The sequence below is a fragment of the Phascolarctos cinereus genome, unplaced genomic scaffold (assembly GCF_003287225.1).
Source record: "Phascolarctos cinereus isolate Bilbo 61053 unplaced genomic scaffold, phaCin_HiC Scaffold_4;HRSCAF=312, whole genome shotgun sequence".
Lineage (NCBI taxonomy): Eukaryota > Metazoa > Chordata > Mammalia > Diprotodontia > Phascolarctidae > Phascolarctos > Phascolarctos cinereus.
In genome coordinates, this window is record NW_027555847.1 from 92,675,118 (window position 1) to 92,700,752 (window position 25,635).

General features: G+C 46.0%; 1 protein-coding gene across 8 annotated transcripts in view; it reads left to right on the top strand.

The window, feature by feature from the left end:
* Positions 1 to 15,726, top strand: part of PTH1R (parathyroid hormone 1 receptor) — a 71,432-nt gene extending 55,706 nt beyond the window's left edge. For 7 of the 8 annotated variants that reach the window (XM_078152442.1, XM_020999099.2, XM_078152445.1 and 4 more), the window contains 8 exons: positions 1,807 to 1,993; positions 2,466 to 2,619; positions 6,891 to 6,951; positions 7,283 to 7,349; positions 10,969 to 11,063; positions 11,288 to 11,429; positions 14,301 to 14,342; positions 15,037 to 15,726. In XM_078152442.1, coding sequence (XP_078008568.1) covers positions 1,807 to 1,993; positions 2,466 to 2,619; positions 6,891 to 6,951; positions 7,283 to 7,349; positions 10,969 to 11,063; positions 11,288 to 11,429; positions 14,301 to 14,342; positions 15,037 to 15,417 — 1,129 coding nt within the window. In that variant the 3' untranslated portion in view covers positions 15,418 to 15,726. The remainder of the gene's footprint in view (positions 1 to 1,806; positions 1,994 to 2,465; positions 2,620 to 6,890; positions 6,952 to 7,282; positions 7,350 to 10,968; positions 11,064 to 11,287; positions 11,430 to 14,300; positions 14,343 to 15,036) is intronic. The other variant, XM_078152443.1, reaches the window with a different exon arrangement.
* The last annotated feature ends 9,909 nt before the right edge of the window (positions 15,727 to 25,635 follow it).

Below are 25,635 nucleotides of genomic sequence, written 5' to 3' on the forward strand. Positions count from 1 at the left end.
TACTATTATTATCATTGTTATTAATAGAATTACTTCAATACCACAGTATTTCCAAAGATCTGGGATTTCATCAGGAGAGTCATTTCCTCTGCCAACATAGTGTGGCATGGTGAGAAGAGCTCTGGATTGAGAAACAGAGGACCTCGCTTTGAATCTCAGTTCTCTCTCAGAATTCAGAGAATTTCTCAGTCATTCCCTGTATGACCATGAGCAAGTCACTCAGATTTTCTAGACCTCAATTTCTTCATCCATAAAGTGAGAGGACTTCATTGGATCACAGAGTTAATCCTGGAAGTGACCTCAGAGGAGATCTAATCCAACCTCCTCATTTCATAGATGGAGAAACTGAGTCACAGAAAGATTAACATGCAGATAGTAATCCAACATGGAAACTGAACCCGGGCCTTCCTGTCTCAAAGCCCAGATGAACTCTAAGGTCTCGTCCAACTCTAATAATCCTATGAATCCATAATATACCTCCCAATCGATCAATCACTCAATCAATGCACATTTATTAAGTGCCTGCTATGTGCCAAGCACTGTGCTAAGTGCTGGGGATACAAAAAGAGACAAAAGAAAGTCCCCGCCCTCAAGGAGCTTACAATCTAATGCAAACAAATATATACAGAATGAGCTATATACAAGATAAATAGGAAATAATTAACAGAAGGAAGACACTGGAATTAAGAGGGATTGAGGAAGGCTTAAAGGAAACTAAAGAGATCAGTAGTCTGGGTGGAGGAGGAAAAGCATTCCAAGCCCAGGGGACAGCCAAAGAAAATGCCCAGAGCTGAGAGACGGAGGATCTCTCAGAGGCAGGAGGCCAGTGTCATGGGATAAAAGAGTACATCTCAATAGACAATTATTCATTTTCTATGACCAAAATAAATCTCTCCCTGTGGTGATCACCCTTCCCAAACTTAGCTAGGCTGGTCCTCAGGTAACAGACTGACACTCTATCCCCAAGCCTGTCCTTGAAACCTTTCCAAATTGGTGGGAAATTAGCCATGCTTCTGCCCTGCTGGCCCAGCCTTCAACAGCTCAGGACTTAATGGCAGCTTCATCAACCTGATGCAAACAACTTCAGTGATGCTGAACTTGATGAGCATAAGGGCAGGGACTTAGGTGGCAGTTTATTGAAAGGCAAATAAGATAGAATATGCAGTCTCCTTTCCATCATCCACGCAATGCATAGACGATCCAAAACCAGTGAATTTTTTTTATTCTGGAATGCTAGCCATCATTTCCCCCAGTAGATCAATCTTTCTTCTTATCTGGATATAACTTTTATTCCCTGTTCTGCTACTCAATCCCTGTTTGGATGTGTGCTGATCACTTAACCTCTTTGGGCCTCAGTTTCTCTATATATAAAATGAGGAGATTAGACTAGGTGACCCCTAAAGTCCCTTCCAGCTCTAAAGCTCTGATCCTCTGGTCCTCCAGCCTTTTCACTTTCTCTTCTAGGAGGCCAACCAACCTTCACTTTGAGGCTAAAAAGCAACTAACTGACCTTCCTGAACCTCACCTATAAATTGGGGACAATGATCCTTCTATTACCCATGTCACAGAATTAATGAAGAAGAAAGAGGATGTCAATATCAAATCTCGAGTGACATGGGAGCTACTATTACCATTGTTATTGTTACAGAAATGGTTCATTCTCCCCTATGCTCAGCAAAGACAAAGACAAGGGGACCTGGAACATGAGGAGAGGACAGAGCAGGAAAGGGGTCAGCGCTTCCTGTGACTTGTAGATCACTGTGAGCATCCGCTAACCTGATGCCCTGTTCCTTGTGCCCCCTCCAGGAGGCTGCATTGCACCCGAAACTACATTCACATGCACCTCTTCGTGTCCTTCATACTCCGGGCCATAAGCATCTTCATCAAGGATGCCGTGCTCTACTCAGGGGATTCCCCAGACGAAATCAAGCGCATCACTGAGGAGGAGCTGAGGGCCTTCCCGGAGTCTCCCCCTACTGATAAGGCGGGTTTAGTGAGTGTCCCAGGCCCCAGCCTACGTCTCATCCCTTCTTGCCCAGCCCAACTACTGTGCCCCCCAGATCCTCATCTGCTGCCCCTTTAGACATTCCCTCTCTTATGTTTCCCACTTTCAGTGTCCCTCCCCACTACTGGCCCCTCCCACAGAAGAGTGTACCCCAGAAGGCTTTTCAGAGGTCCAAACACTAACTTCACCCCCAACATACAAACACATGAAAGTGCAAAGTAATTTATACACTAGCCTGAACGTAACCAGATATAAGCAAGTGGCTCAGTCTTCTAAGGGTGGAAGTGAAATACGGAGGGGCACCAAGCACATGCCTCCTCCCATTTTGGGTTGTCCATGGAGGACTACTTCCAGTGCTAACAGAATACTTCTCCACCTGGGGCGTAGATTAAGACAAGGTTGCCCTGGGAGCACCACCGACTCCATCTAACTCCCTGCCCATTGTCTCTTCTCAATCCAGGTGGGCTGCAGAGTGGCAGTAACCGTCTTCCTTTATTTCCTGACCACCAACTACTACTGGATCCTGGTGGAAGGCCTATACCTTCACAGCCTCATCTTCATGGCTTTTTTCTCTGAGAAAAAGTATCTCTGGGGTTTCACGTTATTCGGCTGGGGTACGTCCACTGGGATGCTAAAGGCCCACCTGTCCATCCCATCTTGTTCTTGGCAATGACCTAATACAGCTATCCATGTGCATTCGTGCCTGCTTGTGGCTGTGTGCAAGTGTGTGTATGTGTGTGTCTGTGTGTCTGTGAGGGAAGGTATGTGTATATTTTTGTTTTGGTGTGTGAGAGCACGTGTATCTGCATGTGAGCATACATACATTTTGCAGCTCTATAGACTGATGTATACATTGTGTCTGCATGTGTCTGGGTATGTCTCTATGCATGTATGTGATTATATAACTGCATCGTGAGAACTCCCTGTGCATGTATGTATCACATTATATCTGCCCTGCATGCCTGTCCTGTAGCTGCCTCATAATTCTGTTCCTACACCAGGAAATTCCTCTTACACACTCATGTACACTGTCTGTCCAGCCTCCACATACAAGAGCCTCAGGCAGTCACCCACATAGACCTAGAATCACTTGGTTGTCCCCAGGCAGCAGGAGCACTTGTGGGAATGAAATGTGACAGAAAATGAGTATGGGACCAGGGCGCAAGAGCTGGTCACTGCCACAGAGAGGACTAAAGAGACAGGGTACATTGCAGGATTGAAGCACTGAGATTGGAGTCAAGCTCAGCTCTGCCTTCAGCAGGCGAATCCCTTCTACTCTGAACCTCAGTTTCCTCATCTGTAAAATGAGGGGGTTGGACTCTCAAGTCTCTTCGAGCTCCAACCTCCAACGAGGCCAGCTCCAGAGCTTAATCTGTGACTAGGGTCAGAACTCAGTCTGCAACCAGAAAACAGGGGTCAGCAGATGATGACCAGAGACACCTGTCTAGCCCTTGCCTAGCAGTTCTCTTGTCCTGTCTCTGGCAGAAGATATTCCTGGAATTTGGGATGTTAGCCCTTCTCCCCACCCATCCATCTGACAGCCTGTGATCAAGACCACTGGAATTCCCAGAGGAGCCCCACCAGCCCCATCTCCATAGGAATACACAGACTTTAGTGGCACCTCTACAAAATGGGTACCCTACTCTGCCCACCACACCCTGGACCAGCTCATTATGAGCAGGCAGCCCCAACAATGGCAGGCGTATGGAGGGATAAAAAAACTGCATAGTATAGGAGAAAGAGAATCCTAAATTGAAAAGTACAAGACCTGAGTTCTCCCTACAGACCACTCTATTTCCAAGGCCCTTTCTTGCCCTAAAAATTCTGTTATTCTGTTATCTGCTAAGGTGGCTGTGCCCTCCCTCTCTCTCTCCCTCCCCACCATCATTGCTACTCCTAACAGTTGGATACTTATGGTAGCGTAGTGGCTTTGGCTGTATGTTTCTACTTCCTCCAGAAATCTCTTCCCCCACTACCTTCACTCAATTCAGGGAGACCAGTGGTCACTGGATCTTAGCACAAAGCTACCTGGCAAAAGCCTAGCCCTTGCCCATCATAGAATATATAAAGGTGTGATCTTCTGACCAGGACTATGGTCAGCCCAGTGAAGTATATCCATTGACCATACTGGGGAGCTCACAGCAGTAGAATTAAAGTTCAGGCCAAGGAGTTTGCCTGAGATTAGATGGGCCACAAGGAGCCAGGAAAGGTTCTTGAGCTGAGACCCGATGGGAGGCTACCAGGGTTTGTTGGGGGATGGTGCTGGCTGTGATGTGTAGTATTGGCTGGGCCATGCTAGCACAGTGTGTGGGCCTCACTTGTTTGAATGAGACCACAGGGGCGAGCCCTGAGGGGGGACACACCTGACTTTATAGAACCTGCATTGTACACACTGTGTGTTTTCACTACTATGCACAGCGCATACAATGTGGATACTATAAGAGTCACTGACAGCATCAGTGCCCACCCAGGGAACCCTTTCTGTGCCCACAGGGGAGTAATTGTGTATGTGCATATGGATGTGTAAGGATGTATATAAGGATCTGAATCTATGTGCGCATGCATGTGTCTGTATCTCTGTGTGCATTTGTAACCATGAGAGCAGCCGAGTGTGCATGCATGTGGCTCTGTATACATATGTTTGTGGGATCTCATGCATGCCCATGTGGACTAGGTGTATCTGTGTGCATGGGTGTATGGGTGTGTTCATATCACATGTGTATAAGTATACATTTTTCTATCTGTGTGTACATTTATGTTTGTATGTTATGTACTTGTGTGAGTTTTATGTGTGAATTTTCAAGTAGCTATGTTCTCCACTGAGATGATTACGAACTAATGGTGGAGATCAGGCTGTCAGAGAATGAATGTTGCTGTGGGGCTGGGAAACAAAAGTGCTTCTAGGAAAGACAGCAGCACTGAGACAGGGTGTGTGGGTCCGTAGGTAGGTCATGAGATTCAACCCTCTCATTTTACAGATGAGGAAACTGAGGCCCAGAAGAGGAAATACCATGACCATACAGATAGTATATAGGGCCACTTCCCTCTCCACAGCTCTTCCACCAGGACAATTTAGCTCCCTAAGTGCTAAATTAGGATTTTCTCCCCCTATTTATATGAACCTGGCAGAGGTGACCTCTGAGCCAACCATCTGGGCTGCTGGTGCTCGAGGTAGGGTAAGGGAGACAGTTCAATAATGTGGTAGTTTGTGCTGAGATGATAGCTTTTAGGAAAACTGAGGGGTTCAGAAGTTGAAAAGAGGATGAAGAGTCCGGGAGAAAGACCCAAAGATAAGGGGAACTGAGCAGAAAGCCACATTCCTGAATCAGAGGAGAGGCAAGTACAGCAGGACAGCTGAGTGGGTCATCAAAAAGAGATCCTGTTGAGCTGGAGTTCAAGTGGATACAGCTTCTATCTGAAGCCAAGGGGTGGACCTGGAAGGCCAGACAGAAAAGACCCCTCCTTACCTCTTTGAGGGACCAAGGAAGCTCAGATCAGGAGAGCGAGCATAACCTGGGCCTTCGGGTGAAGGAGGATATGCTAGCAAGGACAGTAACTACCAAGGTTCACAGCCAATAATTGGAAGAGGAACCAAAACAAGGAAATCCGGGAAGAGAAGGATGAATTCTTTAAACCTGATGGAGTATGTGCCCATACACATCATCAGACACATAGTGGGAGTGAAAAGGGAAGGGGGAGGGGAAAGCAGAGGAGAAAGGAAAGCAGAGGAAAAGGGGTCACATAATAGACAGGTTTCCAGTCCAATAGAATCCAGCAAGCATTTACTAAGCACCTGCTATATGTAAAGTGGTCCTCAAGATACAAAGATTAAATGACTGCTACCCCCCAAGGGGCTTACAGTCTACTGAGAGGATGCATCATATAAAAAGATACATAGAGTGAGGTTCATATGAGGAGAGGACAACTCTAACAACTAGGGAAACTGGAAAGACTGCCCAGGAGAGATGGCACATGAACTTAGCCTTGAAGGAAGCCAGAGACTCTAACAGGGAAAGCATCATTCCAGGGATGGAGGAAAATCAGTGCAAAGACACAATGGCTGGAGACAAAATACAAAGTGTTAGTTTAGGGAGGCCGGATGCTCTCTGATTAGTCATCAAAATAGTCTTGATCCTGGAGACCACAACTCCTAGAACCCCCCCATTTTGAGACTGGAGAGCAGCTACAACCCACAGAGTTCATACCTCTGGGTATTCCCGCCCTAGTGACCAGCTATCCTCAGCCTATGCCAGACCTTCACTCCCATCCCTTCCAACACTGCCTCCTTCCCTACCCTCACCATCCACCATTTTTCTCACCCATTCTCATTTTTCTTCCCTCCCTTGTCTCTCTGTGCCATCTTGGACTAGATAGTCACCACGTTGCCTTCCAACTCTGCAATTCAGTGATTCCTTTCCATCTCCCATCCCCTTCTTCTTTACTTCCCTCTCTAATCTTGCCATCTCTCACATCTCTTCTACCTCTCCTCAAGTCTCAATGTCAGCATTTCTCCTCCCTACCATCCTTGTTCTCCCCCTCATCTTTCCTCTCTGATATATACTCTCTCCTCCTCCCACCCCTCTTCCCTCTCTAGACATTCCTGTGCCTTCCATCTGTATTCAAAGACGTAAATCAAGGCTCAGAGGCCAGGGAAAGGGAAAGGGGGGGGTCTTACCATGGGCTGACTCACTGTTGAAGGGTGGGAGGGTAGGAGAGCCGGGGCCTCATGCCTCCTCTCCTCTCCTCTGTCTCTTCTTTCCTCTGTCTTCTCCACCTCTTCTGCATCTCTCATTTCTTCTTCTATATGTCTCCTCTCTTCCTCCTCTATATCTCTCCCCTCCCTTCTTTCCTCTTCTCTGTATTTCTTCTCTGCTCTCCTCCCCAGGCCTCCCTGCCGTGTTTGTCGCTGTGTGGGTGATCGTGAGGGCCACACTAGCCAACACCGAGTAAGTCTGGGGCCTCCCTTGGGGTCTTTCGGGCCCTGGAGTTTTGGGGGGAGCCTCAGAACAGGACTGTCTTAGGTTCCAAGGCCATACCCTATGACACCAGCATCAGAAAGCCAATTATGTCCCCTATGAAGGATACTTCAGGGGGTGGTTTAACAGGGTGGGGGCCTTCTATAGACACCAAATTAGGGTGCTTCCAAGTACTTTGCACACGCTACTTTAAGCATGGAACTTAGAGGAGTGGTCTAAGGAAGATCTGTGCCCAGGGTGGGGGGAACCCATCAGGAATGCCCCTGGGGGCTGATCACAGTGAGCCTGTCTGTCTCCCCAGGTGCTGGGACCTGAGTTCGGGGAATAAGAAGTGGATCATACAGGTGCCCATCCTGGCAGCTATTGTGGTGAGCAGGGCCTGGGGGATGAGGAGGGAGGTCCATGGGCATGCGGCCCCCGCCTTCAAGGAGCTCCAACCTGTGTGGGAAACATGTTGCTGGCCTTCAAGGCTGTTGGAACCATTGTACAGGTTGGACCTAATGGAGTCTGGGATCCCTTCCACCTGTATTCATCTGAGATGTGTATGAATCACATGGACCCTCCCTCAGGGAGCTTCCATTTTGGATGGAGAGACCAAACTGCCTTGGTCTGATGGGGAAATACAGGTCATGCCCTCAGGGAGAACTGAACCCCAGAATTAGAGTTGGAAGGGATCTCAGCAGCCAGCTAGTCAAGCCCACTGTGGGGAAAAGAATCCCTTCTATAAACCCACCCAACAAGTAGTCACCTAGCCTCTTCTGGAAAGTCACCAGGGAGAAGGAGTATGCTATTTGGGGAGAACTCTAAAATAGCCGGGAAGTTTTTCCTGAGAACAGACTTACACTTGCCTTTTTGTAACTTTCACTCATGGCTCCTAGCTCCATCCTCTAGGCTTGAACAAGACAAGTAAAATCCCTCTCCAACATGGCAGCCTTTCAACACATCTATCATGTTGTCCCACTCATCACTGAGCCTTCTCTTCTCGGGTTCCTCCCTGTTCCTCCAACCCATTCTCTATGAAATGGATTCAAAATCCTTGATCATTCTATTTGCCCTTCAGCTCGTAAATGTCCTTTATAAAAATATGGTGCCCCGAGAACAGAGTACTCTGGGATATGATCTGATTCTGGTAAAAGACGACAGGGCTAGCACCTCATCATTTGTGGAAGCTGTGCTAATCTTGGAGCAGCTCAACCTCACATCAGCTTTTTTTGGTGACCATATCACACTGTTGATTCACAGCAAGCTTGTCATCCACTAAGAACCCCAAATCCTGTTTTCAAACGAACTGCTATCCAGCCCTGGGGTCTTGTTAGGAAGTTGATTCACCTAAACCAATCAATAAATAAACATTTAGTAAGTGCCTACTATGTGCCAGGCACTAAGTGAATGCAATCTTCAATTCTACCCCCCCATTCTTGCCCACAAATGCCCAGTCTTCTCTGTATTTGTCTATCCATAGACATTTATTAAGTGCCTACTGCATGCGAGGCTATGCCAAACACTGGGAATACAAAGAAAGGTAATAGACAATTCCTAATTCTAATGAGGGAAACAATAAACCACTATGCACAAACGAGCTGTATACAGAGATGAGGAAAGACACCAGAGGGAAGTCGTCAACTCCACGTGACAGGAGGCCTCCAGGCAGAGGGTGGATGAGTCATTTGTCAGGGATGTTGCAAAGGAAATCTCTACTCAGGTACAAGTTGGACCAGACACGTGTCTGGGGTGCCTTCTAACTCTGGCATATGAAACACACATTCCCTTCTTCAGGGTACTTCTATTTTAGATAGGGAAACCAAACTTACACTCAGGAAAAAACCATTGCAATTCTAGTTCATTTGTGTCTACGGCCAAGTGAGGGCTGTAGAGAGTAGGTGTTGTGGGAGCTCTGAGGAGGAAGAGATCATGGTGGGTGGGATGGGTAGGGGAAACTTCAGAGGAACTTGAAGGACAAGTAAGATTTGGACAGATTGAGCCGTAGGCAGGAGAGAGGCAAAGAATGGGCCTTTGGAGGACTGGGACTTAGGAGGGACTGATAATGAGGAGTCTGGCCTGACTTGAGTAAAGGGCTCAAAAGAGGAGTCATGTGATATAAGGAAGATGGAGCCTGGGGGCACCAGGGGTGTGCTGGAGCCAGCCAGTTGTTAAATTTTCAGTGTGAATACTTATTTACACCTTAGAAATGAGCAAACTACAAATCAGGGCTTGATTTATTGCTTTGTGCTGACTTAATATAGTGACAGAGAAGATGTTAATGATGCAGATTGAACTTAAAAGTATGGCCTGCAGATTTTTTTTTTTGAGAGTTATTAAACATTTACCAGCACATTCCTGATGGAAGGCCTTGAATGCCAGGCTGAGACCTGGGGATTGGGGGATGGAGAGAAGGACATGGGGAAATCTTTGAAAAAGAGGAAATCATGGGGGGAATGAGGTGCAGGGTCTTAAGGACCATCTAGTATATGCCATCTGCTTGTTAAGAATAATCATAACAGTGATAGCTGATGTTTATAGAGTGCTTTAAAGTTTCCAGAGAAATTTACATATGTTATTTCACTTGAGAGTATCCTGGTGGGATGTGCTGAACATGCTGGATAGAAAAGGCCATTGAGTCCAAGAGATTCAGTTAAAAAGCTGTTGCAACAGCCCAGCTGCCAACAGAAGACCTGACCAATCTCATGCCAACCAGGCATGTAGGTCTATCTATCCAATTATGGGCAACTACGTGGCACAGTAAATAGAGCACCAAGCCTGGAGTAAGGAAGACTCATCTTCCTGAGTTCAAACTGACTTCAGACACTTACTAGCTGTGTGAGCCTGGGCACTTAACGCTGTTTGCCTCATTTTCCTCATCTGTAAAACGGGCTAGAAAAGAAAATGGCAAACCACTACAGTATCTTTGCCAAGAAAACCCCAAATGGAGTCATGAAGAGTCAGACACAACTGAAAATAACTGAACAATAAAGACTAGATGGCCCCTCTTTGGATCTTTCCCCAGGCTCTGAGTATAAGAGGCAGGCTAGAGAAAGCAGAGGGTATAGAAAAGACTGGTCCAGTGGAAAGAACAGAAGATTTGGAATCGAACTCATGTTTAAGGTCCTACTTTTTACTAGCCAAGTGATCTTGAGCAAGTCAGCTTTCTCATCAGTCTTCTCAATCAATCTATCATATTTCCTCATTCTTAGGTCTCAGTTTCCTCATCTGTTAAATGAAGATGAGGAACTAAATTATACCTGTATTATTATATCTAAATTACATCTAAGGCCTCTCCAAGCCTGATCCCTCTGGTCCTGTGGAAGGTGACTACAGTGTTGTATAATGAATAGAGTACTGAATTTGGAGTCAGGATGACTCAGGTTTAAATCCTGCCTCTGGCATTTAATTAGCTATATAACTGTGGATAGAGTCCATCTTGGACCTCTCTTCCTCTCTGAGACTCAGGAAGCATGACTACTCAACAAGTATTTAATAAGGTTATAGAGTTCGTGCTGAGTATTCCTATACCAACGAAATCACAGGTCTTTGACATACTGGCATATTCTGGAAAGGTTTCATGGGAGATCTGACTTTTAGGACCCAGAAGGAGACAATGCTTGGGAGGTAGAATAAGTAGGAGGAAGGGCAGCAGGCAGTGTTCTTCCCCGGGAGTTCCACATGTCCCACAGCATCACAGAATGTAAGACCTGGAAGGGAATGGAGGCATTTTGTCCAAACTACCCATTTGATAGATAGAAGAATTGAAACCCAGAGAAATTAAGCAATTTTCCCAAGGTCACACAGCTCCTAAGTGTCAACCCTGGAATTTGAACTTGTGACTCCCAAGACCAGCTTTCTTTCTCTTCTAGTACATTGAAATCAGACCCCTGATACTCTTTCTCCCAGGGGAAAGGGTCCACAAGGCTGTCCCTTTTCCCCCAGCTACAAAGAACTAGGAAATCCCTTCTCCCTAAATTAGAATATTCCATTTTTTCTCTCCCACAGGTGAACTTTATTCTTTTTATCAATATAATCAGAGTACTAGCTACTAAACTCCGGGAGACCAATGCAGGGAGATGTGACACAAGGCAACAGTACAGGTGAGCCTCCTCCTTTGCCCCATATTTCATCTCCCCATGAGTGGCCCTAATCAGGACCCTCTTCCAACCCCCAGCCCTTCATTTGCTACATTGCAAACTTCCTAGAGGAGAATGCACTTGGACTGGGTCTTGAAAGACAAGCAAAGTTACAGATGGAGAGGGAGGAAGGGTTGATCTTGACCTTGATATTGACCTTGACCTTGACCAGCCACCTCCTCTTGCAGAAAGCTGCTGAAGTCCACACTAGTGCTTATGCCGCTGTTTGGGGTGCACTACATCGTCTTCATGGCCATGCCGTACACAGACGTATCAGGGATTCTTTGGCAAATCCAAATGCACTATGAAATGCTCTTCAATTCATTCCAGGTAGGTGTGGCCATCGGGTCCTTGGGCACTGCAGATCACTGGCCTATTGCGGAGTAGGGACAGGACTGGTAAATGTTTTAACAATTGTCTCTTGGGAAAATGTGTGACACTTTAAATTTTAATCTACTGCGGTAACATTTTGTTCACCACCTTCTTAAGTCTGGGCAATCAGCAGAACAATAAACCAAGCCCTGATTTGTAGCATTTGCCAATCTCCTAGATGTCAATATGGCAAAAATTTAACAATGAGTTGTAGCACATCCTTGCAGGCACATTCAGCCAAACTTTCACTTTGCCATTCTTGTTTCCATAAATCCTCTGCCCCCTTATAGCAGAAATGTGGTTAATCAGGCAGTACTTGAGGTCCACTAGAGACTGCACTGAGGGACCCAAGGGGAATCTGGGGGTAACATGTGGCCCCCAACCTCCACACATCCCACACCACCCCTTAGCTCTATAAGAAGTTTTGGGCAGAGAGGGTACAGAGGTATAAACAGTAGTAAATAGGTGGGTTTTTTTTTTAGCTGTAGAAAAGAGGATCTGATGGGTGAGCTGATAGAGCTAAGACTATAAATGTTCCACACCTAGGCCAGCTTAGCTGCAGCCTTCCCCAATAACTCACAGAAGCAACTGTGGGTGGTGGGGGAGGTGTGTTAGAATCATATTCTCAGCCACAAAACACTCAACAATTCATTACCTACTTAGTCTGTGCAAGGCAATTTGCTAAGCCCTGAGAACACAGAAACAGAAAAATTAAAATTAAACTGCCCTCAAGGAGTTTGCATTCTACCTGGGGAATCATCAGAGGCCTTGAAGAGGCTAGCACCTGAGCTGAGGCCAAGGGGGCTAGGAATTCTAAAAGAGGAGGTGAGAAAGGAGAACATTCCAGGCATGGGGAGAGTGAGGAGGCAGCCAGTGCAAAAGCACAAAGTGGAATCTGAGGGAAGGAAACTCAGGTGGCTCAAACCCTCCAAGGGGAATACTACTCTATCTAAGTCTGGAAAGGTAGGCTGGAATCCGACTGTGAAGGTTTCAATGCCAAGATGATGAGGATTTTATATTTTATCCTCGAGGCAACAAAGAGCCACTAAAGTCTTTTTTTTCAGCAGGGAAGTGGGCAAGATAGTCAGATCTGTGCTTTAGGGAGTTGCAAACCTGGGTGACTGGAAGGGTGGTGATGCCTTGGCAGTGACACAAGCTGAAACCCACCTGCCTAGGTAGGAAACTAGACCAGTGCCTGAGGAGCTGCCCTCATGGCAAACACACAACTTCATACACAAGAATAAAGTTGGGACAAGTTGACAAGCATTTATTAAACACCTACGATATGCTAAGCCCTGGGGATACAAAGAAAGGCAAAAACCAGTTTCTGCTCTCAAAGGAGCTCACAGTCTAATAGAGGAGACCACATGAAAGCAGCTATGTACAAACAAGATCTATTCAGGATTAATTGAAGATAATCACAGAGGAAAGGCACTAGAATTAAGGGGGATTGGGAAAGGCTTCTTGCAAAAGGTCATTTTTAGCTGGATTTGAAGGAAGCCAAGGAAGCCAGGAGTCAGAAATAAGGAGGGAGAGCATTCCAGGCATTGAAACAGTTGACAAAGTGCCCAGAGACAGCAGACAGAATACCTTGTGCCAGGAACAGCCAAAGAGGCAAGCGTCACTGGATTGCAGAGTACATCAGTGAGAGTAAGATATAAGAAGACTGGAAAGGAAGAAAGGATCGGTTTACAAAGGGCTTTGAAAACCAAATGGAGGATTTTATATTTGGTCCTAAAGATAGGAAGGAGTCTTTGGAGTTTATTGAATGGGGGGTATGGGGTGACATGGTCAGACCTGTACCATACTTGGACTGGAGTGGGAAGGGACTTGAGGCAGGGAGACCAACTGGAAAACTGTTGTAGTATCCAGGACAATCTCCAGACCCTGCAAGGATGGAGTTTCCTCCAGGGTACTCAATCCTGTACAACCTCCCAAAAGGAAAAGAAATCAACACTCTTCTATTCTGCAGTAGCAAAGTTGAGTCTTTTTTTTTTGCTTTTTTTTTTTTTGGTGAGGCAATTGGGGTTAAGTGACTTGCCCAGGGTCACATAGCTAGTTAAGTGTCAAGTGTCTGAGGTCAGATTTGAACTCAGGTCCTCCTGACTCCAAGGCCGGAGCTCTATCCACTGCACCACCTAGCTGCCCCCAAAGTTGAGTCTTACACAAGCACCAGGAGCCTGTCAAAGATTCATAGAGCCAGTTAAACTAGTTGTTGTCAATTGTGAAATTTGCAGGCCATTATCCATCATTTTATAATGACTTGCACCCGTGAAAATGTCCATCCAACTGCCCCTACCCCCATCCCCCACCTCCAACTTTTACAATCTTAGTTTCACAGACTACATACAATTTCTACATAAAAATTCCCCCTAGTGGTCAAGAGATGTAATTTCATTTTCAGAGGGGGCAAAGGGGCAGAAGTTGGGGAATAAATCTAATTCAATATGACAAATGCAATTTGTGAATTATCTTGTAAAATGTCATTAATTACATTTGTCCCACTCTATTACTGGAAACAGGGAGAGAATTTCCCGTTGCTTTCTTAGTATACTGAGATCCCAACCCGGAGTGAAAAGGGGGTGCTGAAATCTTCCTTCTCTGGAGAACTTTTAAAAATAGGGTGGACTTTTTACTCCTTCCCTACCCCAAGCTGTAGTTAAATCTGGGAAGGATGTTCTGGACATGGGGCTTCGACTCAGCTTAGCAGGGAGGTCTTCCTGGAAGTGGAAGGCTTTAGAGAGATGGGAGGTGGGTCAGGCAGTAGAGATTCTGAGAAAACTATTCAAGGCATCCCTGACCTTCCTGTCTTTCTGTCTCTTTCCCCAGGGATTTTTTGTTGCCATAATATACTGTTTCTGCAATGGAGAGGTAAGTGTGAATCCTGCCCCATCCCTGGAATGTGCCCTCTGCTTGCCCAGTGGAAATAAACATGAAATGAGATTATGAAACCATGTCCCTTGCCCTCAGGGAGCTTAGAGACTTGTCAGGGGGATGCAGTATGTGTACCAAACATGACAAGAGGAAGAATTGTAAGGAAGGGGGGAAGAAACAAACATTTATTAGTCACCTGCTGTGTGCCAGGTACTGTGCTAAGTGCTTTACAAATAGCTCATTTGGTCTGGTAGGTGCTAGTATTACCCCTAGTTTACAGCTGAGGAAACTGAGGCAGTCAGCAGTTAAGTAACTTGCCCAAAGTCACACAGCTACTAAATTATTCAGGCCAGATTTGAACTCAAGCCTTCCTGACTCCCAGCCCTATATCCACTGAGCCACCTAGCTGCAAAGCAGAGGTCCAGGCAAGGCACCCAATTTTAAGCTTTTTAGAGTGACTTAAGGAACGTGACCTCCTTAGACCCTCACCACTAGCCTGTGGAGTAGGAGGTATAGGTATTATTAACCCAATGAGAAGTTGAGTCTTTTACTCATGGTCACTCAGTTAGTGAATGCCGAAGGCAGAATTCGGACTCAGGCCTCTCCTGACCCCCAAGCCAACTTCTTTCCATACACTGAGAATGGAGGGTCATTGAGGCGGATCTTCCTGTCTCTCATCCTTCCCCACAAGGTACAAGCAGAGATCAAGAAGTCATGGAGCCGATGGACCCTGGCTTTGGACTTCAAGCGGAAGGCCCGGAGCGGCAGCAGCACCTACAGCTATGGCCCCATGGTTTCGCACACAAGTGTCACCAATGTGGGACCCCGAGGGGGGCTGGCCTTGTCCCTCAGCCCACGACTAGCTCCTGGGGCTGGAGCTAATGCCAATGGCCATCACCAGCTGCCTGGCTATGTGAAACACGGCTCCATTTCTGAGAACTCATTGCCTTCATCTGGCCCAGAGCCTGGCACCAAGGATGACGGGTACCTCAATGGCTCTGGAATCTATGAGCCAATGGTGGGGGAACAGCCCCCTCCACTTTTGGAGGAGGAGAGGGAAACAGTCATGTGACCTATATCCCCCACCTATCCAGGGGGCAGAGACCCTGGGCTTGAGCCTGAACTCTGAGGCCTGCCCCCACCCTTGTACTCAGGCCAGGCCCCCCCAGGGGCCCTGCGGACCCCACATTCCCAAGTGCAAGCCAAACCAGACATCCCTCTGACTGAGCCTGGGGTCAAGGAGATGCTCTCAGGCCTGGTCAGTACACAGGCTCAAGGGGCCATGGCTGCCTTCTCAGGACCAGGAATGGAGCTGGGGCCACCTGGGGGATGGACAGATACTCCATTGAAGGGAGGGGAAGCTGTGGAGGTCAGGGAGAAAAAACACCAAGAAGAAAAAAAAAGAAAAAAAGGAAAGAAAGGAAAAGAAAAAAGGCTATGTGTTTGTTTTGAGCTAAGTGATGGGGGGAAGGGGCATCTTGTGGCTGGATCCTCATGTCACCCTAACCAGGACACAGTAGAGGGAGAAAGCTATTCTGGGAGGGCTGGAAGAAATCCTCAGGGGTAACTCCTTGACTGCTGGGGACAGAAGCTGAATAGATAGTCTGGTCTCCAAAAACATCAACCTTCAGGTCCCTCATCAGATCTGGGAGACCCTGAGGGAGAAGACCTGAGCTTGTTCCAGAGGGAAGTTCATAATAATTGCCAGTCCACAAGAAACACTGATTCCCCAGACAGTATCCAACGTGTTCTCACTTTTGCATCTTTCATGAGCTCAGGGATGGCAGAACCCATTTTATGTTGATTCAATTCAATTTGACAAAAGTGTATTAAATGCCTACCACGCATAAGGCACTGGGGATACAGAAACACCAATAGTACACATTTCTAGAGCATTTTAACATTTACAGAGTTTCTTCCTCATAACTACCATGCATGGTAATGTGGGACTTCCTTAGCTTCATTTTACAAATAGGGAAATTAAGGTTCAAATGGGCTGACTTACCCAGCATCACACAGACAATAAGACAATAAGAGGAGGGGGTTGAGTCCATCACTTTCCTAACTCCAAGTCTCATGCACACTCTACACCTTGCTACTTCTGTTCTCAAAGCTGGGAAAGGCATATACACAAATAACTCTATAATAGAAGGGATAGAGCAATAAGTATATAAGAGGGGTCCAGGCAACACACTGTGACAAAAAATTAATGAGTAAGAGATTACTTCCAGCCGGGGAGTCACCGGAGAAGTCTTCATGGAGGAAGTGATAGTTGAACTAGACCAGGAAGAAAGGAACTTCAGCAGGTCAAGATATCAGGGCAAAGTGGGAAAGGGAGAGTTGATTCCAGGTATGGAGAAATCACATGAGCAAAGATGTGAAGATGGGACAAGGTGGGATAAGAACAGCAGGCGAAGAGCGGTCTTGTTTGGATGAGTATAAGAGAAGGAAGAAGGGGAAATAAGTTTGGAAAGGTCTTGGATAAAGGAGACCAGTTAGGAGGACTGACCTAGGGAAACGACCATGGCAGCAGATACAAGAGTTACTGTAGAAAGTCCACAGGAGCTGTATAATTTCTCTCCAATACTTCCGACCCTGAAATACTCCTAAGCAACCAAAATTTGCCACCTCCCTCTTCAATGGCCTCTCTTCAAGGCCTCCCTAATTCTATGTTTTCCTGCCTCTTCTTCAGTCACTCTGTTCAAAGTGAGACACATTGAACCAAAACCGTAAAGTGTGATACAGTGAAATCATGCTGGATCATGAAAGGTCAGAAGACCTGGTTCAAATCCTGCCCAGAGGGGACTAGAGAGCCTCTAAAGTCTCTTCTAGCTCTCAGTCTCTGCTCTATGATCTTGGAGCCTTGTGGGCTAGGTAGTATAAGTACTATGCTCATTTTGCAAATGAAGAAACTGAGGTTAAAAGAGGGCCATTTCTGGAGGTCACACAGGCATGGAGTCACACAGCTACTAGGTGGCACAGCGGATAGAGCACCAGGCCTGGAGTTAGAAAGCCCTGAGTTCAAATCTAGCCTCAGACACCTACTAGATATGTGACCTTCCACAAGTCAGTTAACCTGAATCCTTCCACTCAATCAATGCCAGAATAAGTCCCTTCTCTATTCAGAAGGGAAGGGGGTGACACCCTCCCATCTGATAAACTGCTATCTATGTCTTCATACAAGTCAATGGTTGGATAAAGCCTTTCATGTCTCCAGTCAGAGCTCAGAGAACTTCTTCGGCACAGGTTCACCCACAGAGCCAGCTTTTATAGTCATCTACAATTCCCTTCCTAGTCTGCCCTGATTTCTACCTCCATTCGAGCCAGAACTATTGCTCTTATCTCCCCCGATCATTGAGGAAACAGGGTCCTCCCTCCCTCTGTCTCTATCCTAGGCCAGAACTGCTTTCTCTTCAACCAAATGAATGTCCAATTCAGTGGCATCCCTAGAGTCTGCCCACAGAACTTCTTTGAATTAAACTCCTTTCCTGGGCACTGGGGCACTTGGATTGGGTCCCCTGACCTGTATCCCCTTAAAAGCAGACTTTTTTATCCCATTTGGAATCTGTAGGTCCTCTTAAAGCATAATCATGTCAATTTAGACACCTAGGCAGCACAGTAGATAGAGCATTAGGCCTAGAGTAAGGAAGACTTGAATTCAAATGCAGCCTTAGACACTATCTAGCTGTGTGACCTTAGGCTAGTCAGTTTACTTCTCCCTGCCTCAGCCTCCTCAACTGTTAAATGGAGATAGGAAAAAGTACTTGCCTTGAAGGGCTATTGTGAGGATCAAATGGGATAATATGTGTAAATCACTAAACACAGTGCCTGGCACATAGTAGGTGCTATATAAATGATTATTCCCTTCCCCAGTTCAATCATCACTAATTAGGGGCTTTCTCTGTGCTGGGCACTGGAGAAGATACAAATAACAAAAGGAAAAACAGTCCTTGCTTTCATGAAGCTTCATTCCATTTACCTTTGAATAAGTAAGCAGTATAATCTGAGGAGAAAGAGAGAGAGAGAGAGAGAGAGAGAGAGAGAGAGAGAGAGAGAGAGAGAGAGGAGAGACAGAGACAGACAGAGATAGAGACACAGAGACAGAGAGTGCACAATAACAACTGGGAATATCGAGAAAAGGTCCTTTTCGGAGGTCACACATGAGGTAAGCCTTGAAGGAAGCTAGAGCTCCTAAGAGCTAAGGTGAAGAAGGGAGCGCACGCCAGGCACAGGGGACAGCTCGTGCATGGAGGCCACTCAGAGGTGGAATGCCACATTCAAGGAACAGCAAATAGTCCAGAACCTTAGAATGTAGGAAGGAGAGTAATGGAATCACAGCATTCTGGAACTGAAAAGAACCTTAACTGTCCCATTGATGACACTTAGTAGTTACGTGACCCTGGTCAAGTCATTTCACCTTTATGAACCTCAGTTTCCCCTTCTGTAAAATGGAAATAACACTTCTTACACTAACTCCATCACAGAGTTGTGAGAAAAGTGCTTTGTAAATCTTAAAGCAGCTAGACATATAACCTTGTCCAATTTCACATCTCATGAAGAATAGCTCTGCCTCCACACTACTAGTGACAAAAGGCTCACTAGCTTCCAGGTTGGCCTATTCCAATGTAGGTCAACTTTCATTGGGACTGGATGTTGGCCAGTATAGAATGTGAACAGGTAAAGGAAAGGGCATGACCCTCCAGGAAGCAGGGACAATGGCAAATGAACTTAGCTGGAGTAGAAACGTCAGGGTTAGGGAGAAGTCATGTGCTTCCAACTTATAAAGAGACCAACACTTATCAACTGCAACTGGATCCTGTAGTAACTGGAGTCTAAGGACAGATTACCGACAGGTGGGTTTTTACCCCATTTGATGGATTACATCCCCACAATATGACAAGCATTAAAGTCAGCAGCCCTGAGGGAGGCAAGGTGAAGGTCCTGCCTCATAGCACATGGCCAAAAGTGAGCTTCTCTCATCATTGAGTTCACAGGCATTAGAGCTGGTGGGTACCTGGGAGATCCTCTAGTCCAACCTCTTTGTTTTATGTTTGAGGCCAAGAGAAGGGAAGTTACTTGCCCAGTGTCACTCAGGTAGGAGCAGATACTGTGTCTCCAGCTCCAGTGCTCCTCCCACTGTGCCATGATGCTGCCTCAGATGGTCACCTTTCAAGACTCAGGGAATATGACCTTGAAAAGAGAGACCACACAGTGATCACAGGGAATTAAGCTCCCAGGGTGGGTCCAGAGTGGGAGGCACCAGAAGGAGGTGGTGGATGACCAGGAGAGAAGGCCCCTAGAGAGACTGTTAAGGGGACAATAGCAATGGCACCACTCCAACCAGGGTCTCCCTCACCTTGTCTCTTCCAGAGTCCCCTAAACAAGACTTTTCATGATATCTGAGTGTGTATGTGTGTGTGTGAGAGAAAGAGTGAGTGTGTGTATAGTGGGAGAGGGGAGTTCAGGATCCACTTGTGTTTTAGAAGACACAACTATTTCTCTTAGATGTGTTTGTGGTCTTCCTCGTGGGATGCAGGGGTATGGATAAAATGATCAACTAACCCGGAACATGTTCCAGAGCGGACCCCAAAAAACCCCAATCTTGGAGGAGCTCTGTGGGCTACTCTGAGCTTTGGCCCCTTTCTTTCCACTCCCAGTTATTGGGACATAAGTCTTTGCCTAATGCTAATCATGCACCCTTACCCCAGGCACTGGAACTGGAAAGAGAGGAAGGTTTGCTTTCTGACTCTCACTCCCTAGTCTCCCAACACTGTTCTTCAGGGCATTCAGGGAACTGTGACCATAGAAGCCACTGTAGATCAAAGGCTACCACTGAATAGAACATCCTTCTAAGAGATTCAGTCTCCTTCCCCCAGCACCTCACTCCCATGCAGCACTTCCCACTCACTTACTTCCACACAAAGACCACACGTGGCTCTTTACTTCTTCTTTTTTGTTTGTTTGTTTTGTCTTTTTGGCAAGGCAATTAGGGTTAAGTGACTTGTCCAGGATCACACAGATAGCAAGTGTCAAGTGTCAAGTGTCTAGTCTGATACCAGATTTGAACTCAGGTCCTCCTGATTCCAGGGCCAGTACTCTATCCACTTTGCCACCTAGCTACCTTCTGGCTCTTTAGAAAGCCAGTGGGCAGTGTCGTCTCTCCATTTTTCCCTCAAAGGCTTGATCCAAGAGGCTCACCACGGAAAGAGGCCAGTACCAGGAGACAGGGATATAGAATAACAAAGATAATCATGATAATAACAACAATAGCAGCTCTTCTGTGATGCTTTAAGATTTATTTACTAAGGACTCTCCTCACAACAACCTAGCAGGATACTTTATACCTCAGGTAATATAAGGACTATTAATCTCATTTTACTGAAGTCCCCAGATTCCTAAGCACAGTAGGCTCAGGGAGTGGTGCTATGGAAACAACTTTTAATTTGGAGTCAGAAGATTTGGTTTAAAATCCTAGCTCTGCTACTTACTTGGTGTGTGATAGTTATAGTAATGATGGTGATGAGAACAGTGGTAGTAATGGAGATGATCAAGATGAGCTGGTAATGATGGAGATGATGGAGTTGGTGATGATGGGGATGGAGGGATGGAGATGATGGAGTTGGTGATGATGGGGATGGAGGGATGGAGATGATGGAGTTGGTGATGATGGGGATGGAGAGATGGAGATGATGAAGTTGGTGAGGATGGAGAGATGGAGATGATGTAATAGTGATGATTACGTATGCTTATGATGGTAATGATCTTGACCATAAAGACAAAGGTGACTCTTGTACAGAGAATCCTATCCCCCTCCATCCCTTTGGCCCTTGGCTCCCTGGGGCTGGGGACAAGGACAGACAGGACCCTTTTCCCTGCTCACACATCCCAATGCCTCTGTACCTTCCATCTGGTCTCTCAATTCCAGATGCTGCCTGGCCTTCTCAGTCCTTGCCTCCCCCCCACCCAGCCCTGCCTGCCCCCTTTAGGAAGGTAAACAGGGAGCTCTGGCTATAGCCCCAGTTGTTACAGCAGAGCAGTTGAATCAAAAGGTTCTTTTTCTCAGGCCCCATGCATGAATGCAGTGGGTAAATGGGGAACACCAGGATCACCACAAGAGCATCAGAAAGCAGAATTAGATAAACCTGTGCTGGCTCTGTAAACAAACACTGTCCCTCCCAAACCTGAACTTGCCTCTCCAGCCAGCTCATCCCTCTAGGTGCCCATATAGAAGGAATCCTCAGCAACCACTGGCCATAAGTCTGTGGGGAGGGGGGAGAGGTGGCTCAGGTAGGAGCCAAGAAGTCCCCTGGGGAAGCTTTTAATTAGCAGGAAATTCTCATTAATGAGGCCACCACATCCCTATATGGCTGTTGGCTGGCGCCTGCCCCTGGCACTGACAGTGGGTGCTCTATACCCACTCTCACAAGGTGTGTATGGAGGCGGTTGGGGGAGAGAGGGAGAAAAAAGCCTGAGTTTGGGAGAGAAGAGGACTCCACCTCTATTAAAAGTTATCATGCTTCAGGGGAAGGAGGGAGCAATTACACCACACACACACACTCTCTCTCTCTCTCTCTCTCTCTCTCTCTCTCTCTCTCTCTCTCTCTCTCTCTCTCTCTCTCTCTCTCTCTCTCTCTCTCTCTCTCTCTCTCTCTCTCTCTCTCTCTCTCTGCCCTAGCCCTGCAAGCTTGGTGTGGTTGGTACTGAGAAGGGAACCCTGTGAGAACAAATCCTTCAGCCACAGGCCTAAGACCCCCTAGAATCTGTGGAACCCTTTCCCAGTCCTCAGCCCAATGAAGACTTCACATTTCCTGCTTCCATGAAGCAGAGCCCTGGTATGAGCTGTGTGCCTCCTATACATCCTCCCTTTTATCTCAGTCTATTCCCAACTTTTACACCCCATCGCCAGGCAAAACCATGTGATTATTTGAGCTTGAATCTCTGGGCTAGAGGGATAGTTGCTGTTCTTGTTTAGTCATTTTTCAGTCCTGTCCAACTCTTCATGACCCCATTTGGGATTTTCTTGGCAATGATACTGGAGGGGTTTGCCATTTCCTTTTCCAGCTCATTTTACAAATGAGGAAACTGAGGCAAACATGGTTAAATGACTTGCCCAGGGTCACACAGCTCATAAGTGTCTGAGGTCGCATTTGAACTCAGGTCTTCCTGACTCCAGGCTCAGCCCTCTATCCACTACACCACTTAGTGACCAATCAGAATGGTGAGGGGACCGGAAACCAAGTCATACAAGGATTTATGGAAGGAAGTGGTGATGTCTGGCCCATCCAAGAGAAGGTATAGGGAACACATAGTCTCACCTCTGGGGTATCATGTTTAGATCTAGGCACTACAATTTAAGAGGCACATTGGCAACCTGGAGTCAGTCCAGAGGAGGCTGACCAGTGTGGTGAGAAGACTGTAAATTATGCCAATAAAGGATCAACTGAAGGAAAGGGGGATTTTAGCCTGGAGAAGTCTTAAAGGTAATGGTGGGGAGATGTTAGGGACACGATAGATGTCTTCAAGTCCTTTAAAGGTTGCCATGTTAGACTTGTTCAACTTGGCCCTAGCGGGTAGATCCAGGAGCAATAAGTGAAAGTTGCCAAGTTGTCGGATTTAAGTTAAAGGTAAGGTATGATTTCTTAACAACCAGAGCTCTCTAAGCAGGATGAGCTGCCATATAATGTATAGAGTTTTCCATCACTGGAAGTCTTCAAGAAGAGACAGGCTAGGGGCAGCTAGGTGGCGCAGTGGATAGAGCACTGGCCCTGAATTCAGGAGGACCTGAGTTCAAATCCAGCCTCAGACACATAACACTTACTAGCTGTGTGACCCTGGGCAAGTCACTTAACCCCATTGCCTAGCCAAAAAAAAAATTTTAAAAAAAAGAAGAGACTGGCTATTGTAGAGGGTATTATTGCTCAGTTTGGACCAGACAACTTCTGAGGGTCCTTCCACCTCTGAGATGGCATCATGCTATGAATATTTGAATGGTTTCTATGTGGAAAAAGTATTAGAGGGAATTTAGTTTATTCTGTTTTATTCTACATAATTTGTTCTATGTGGAATCTAGAATACAGAGAAGAAAATGAGGACCCATGGGGAGAAATAAGAGGGAGACGTATTTTAACTCAGTGTAAGTACAATCTGGGATTCAACTATGTCAGGACCCTCCACAACTGGCATTTAAATAGTGAGAGATTTTTAATAGTAAATCATGTATTGGCTCTCTTTGGCCCCACACAGTTAGAAAAGAGAAACCTTCTGAATTTAACTAACTCATGTCTAGGTATTTGGTTGCCTCACCATGCTAACAGGCCCAGGTAAGGGACAGCAGTAAAGTAGTAAAACATTTAATTATGGCAGAAGTGAATAGGAAAAATAACAAAAATTATGTTGGCCACTTTCCTGAAGGACAGTTTCATCTCCTTACCCTCTCTACCCTGCTTTTCCCTAGAGTAGTTTTGGACTCAAGTTCCTCCAAGTTCCACAGCTCCAATCTAGGAGGCAAAATATGCCCAAAATATGCCCCTGGACAGGACCTAGGGATGAAGACATCGGTTAACAGCCAAGTGTGCGTCTTGGATTTCCTGCTCCCCTGCTGCCATCACCACAGGCATAGGTCTACAACCCATAATTCTCTACCTGGCTCTCAGTCATTACTCTCTGCTCCATGTGGTCATGAATCCAGCAGAGCACCTCCTTTATTCCACCAAAACCAATCAATTACTGTCCTATATCCACATGGCCTGATGGGAAAGACTCTTTGTTCTCTTCCAATTATCATTTGTTTTCTTGGCCCAGGCTTCCTGGGAAAGGTAGTCTTTTCTTATCTTAACTGCCATATCTGTTTCATAAGAAAATACATTTCTGCAATAATAGCTCTCCAGAAGGGGAAGGTGCTCTCTTGTAAGGTGGTGAATTTCCCTTTACTACAAGTATTCACTATTTTTTTACTACAAGCTGCAAATGGATAGACTCTCAAGGGATTTTTAAAAGGGATTTTTGGATAGAATGGGCTGTTGGAAAGGATGGTCCCTAAGATCCTTCCATCTCTGTGCTATAACACAGTCTGAGATTGTGGTGTAGTGGAGAGGGCAATAGATTTGGAATCAGAAGGTCTGGGTTCAAATCCTAACTCTAACACTTACTACCTATATGACCTTGGATGAGTTATTTGTACTCTTTGGGCCCCAGTAAAATGAGAGGGTTAGATTAGATTGGCTCTAAATACACAATCTTATGATTCTAGTATTCTAAATCCCTCTTACTTCAACCACAGTGGATGAACTTGGCATCTTTGATGTCTTACTAAACTCTAAGTATTCCACATCGCTTGCTTCAGCCACCTTCATGGCTGCTGGAACAAACTGTTATCATCTATCCATTCCAACTCAGCTTTGCTTAAAACAGACTCACGAGCAAGTCAAGACATCACTCATTCACAATGTCATTGGTCTTCTTGGAAAACAAAAGATAAACAACAATAATAACAACAACACTTCAACAAAAGAGTGAAAGATGACCATCCCAAAGATTATATGCCCTTGCAGAAGTCAAGGAATTAGAAGAAATGGAAGGAAAAGGAAGCAAGCCATGCTTGAAGGGCTTTAAAAGCCAAACACGACATTGATGTAAGGACAAACTTAACAATCAGAGTTGTCTACGAACAGAATGAACTTTCTCAAGCTGAGACTAGACATCTGCTGTCAGATATTATAGACCAGATTCCTGCTCAGATTGGAATAGAACCATATAATTCTCAAGGCTAGCTTTGAGATTCTGTAATTCTATAATCATCTCCCCAACCAGTTTGTTAGCTCCCCACAGACAGGGACTATGTGTTCTCTCCTTCTTTTCCCTTTCCCATCCCCAAGTTCTTAGCACAAGCCTGTTCTGGGAGGCATTCAAAGAATTCTGTTTGTTTAACTGACTGATGAATTGCAAATAAGTAAAGTTTATACAGGGGCCTGGAGGTCCAAGGGAGGAACTAGAGGTAACATGGTGTAATGGAAAGAGACATGGACCGGAGGTCAGGAGAACTGGGTTTTAGTCCCAAGTCTACCACCAACTGTGTAAATGAGAAAATAATTTAACCACTCTGGGCTTCGGTTCCTCTAGCTATAACAGGAAGGAGTTAGACTAGATGGGCTCTGAGATCCCTTCCAGCCCTGCCTTGTATAATTCTCTGATGCACAACAGTCACAGGTGAAGTCCTTTGGGGAGCCTTCCTGGTGGAGAGAATTTGAGGGGAGAAGAAGGGATCACCTACACCACTGTTCCCCAACTTTTT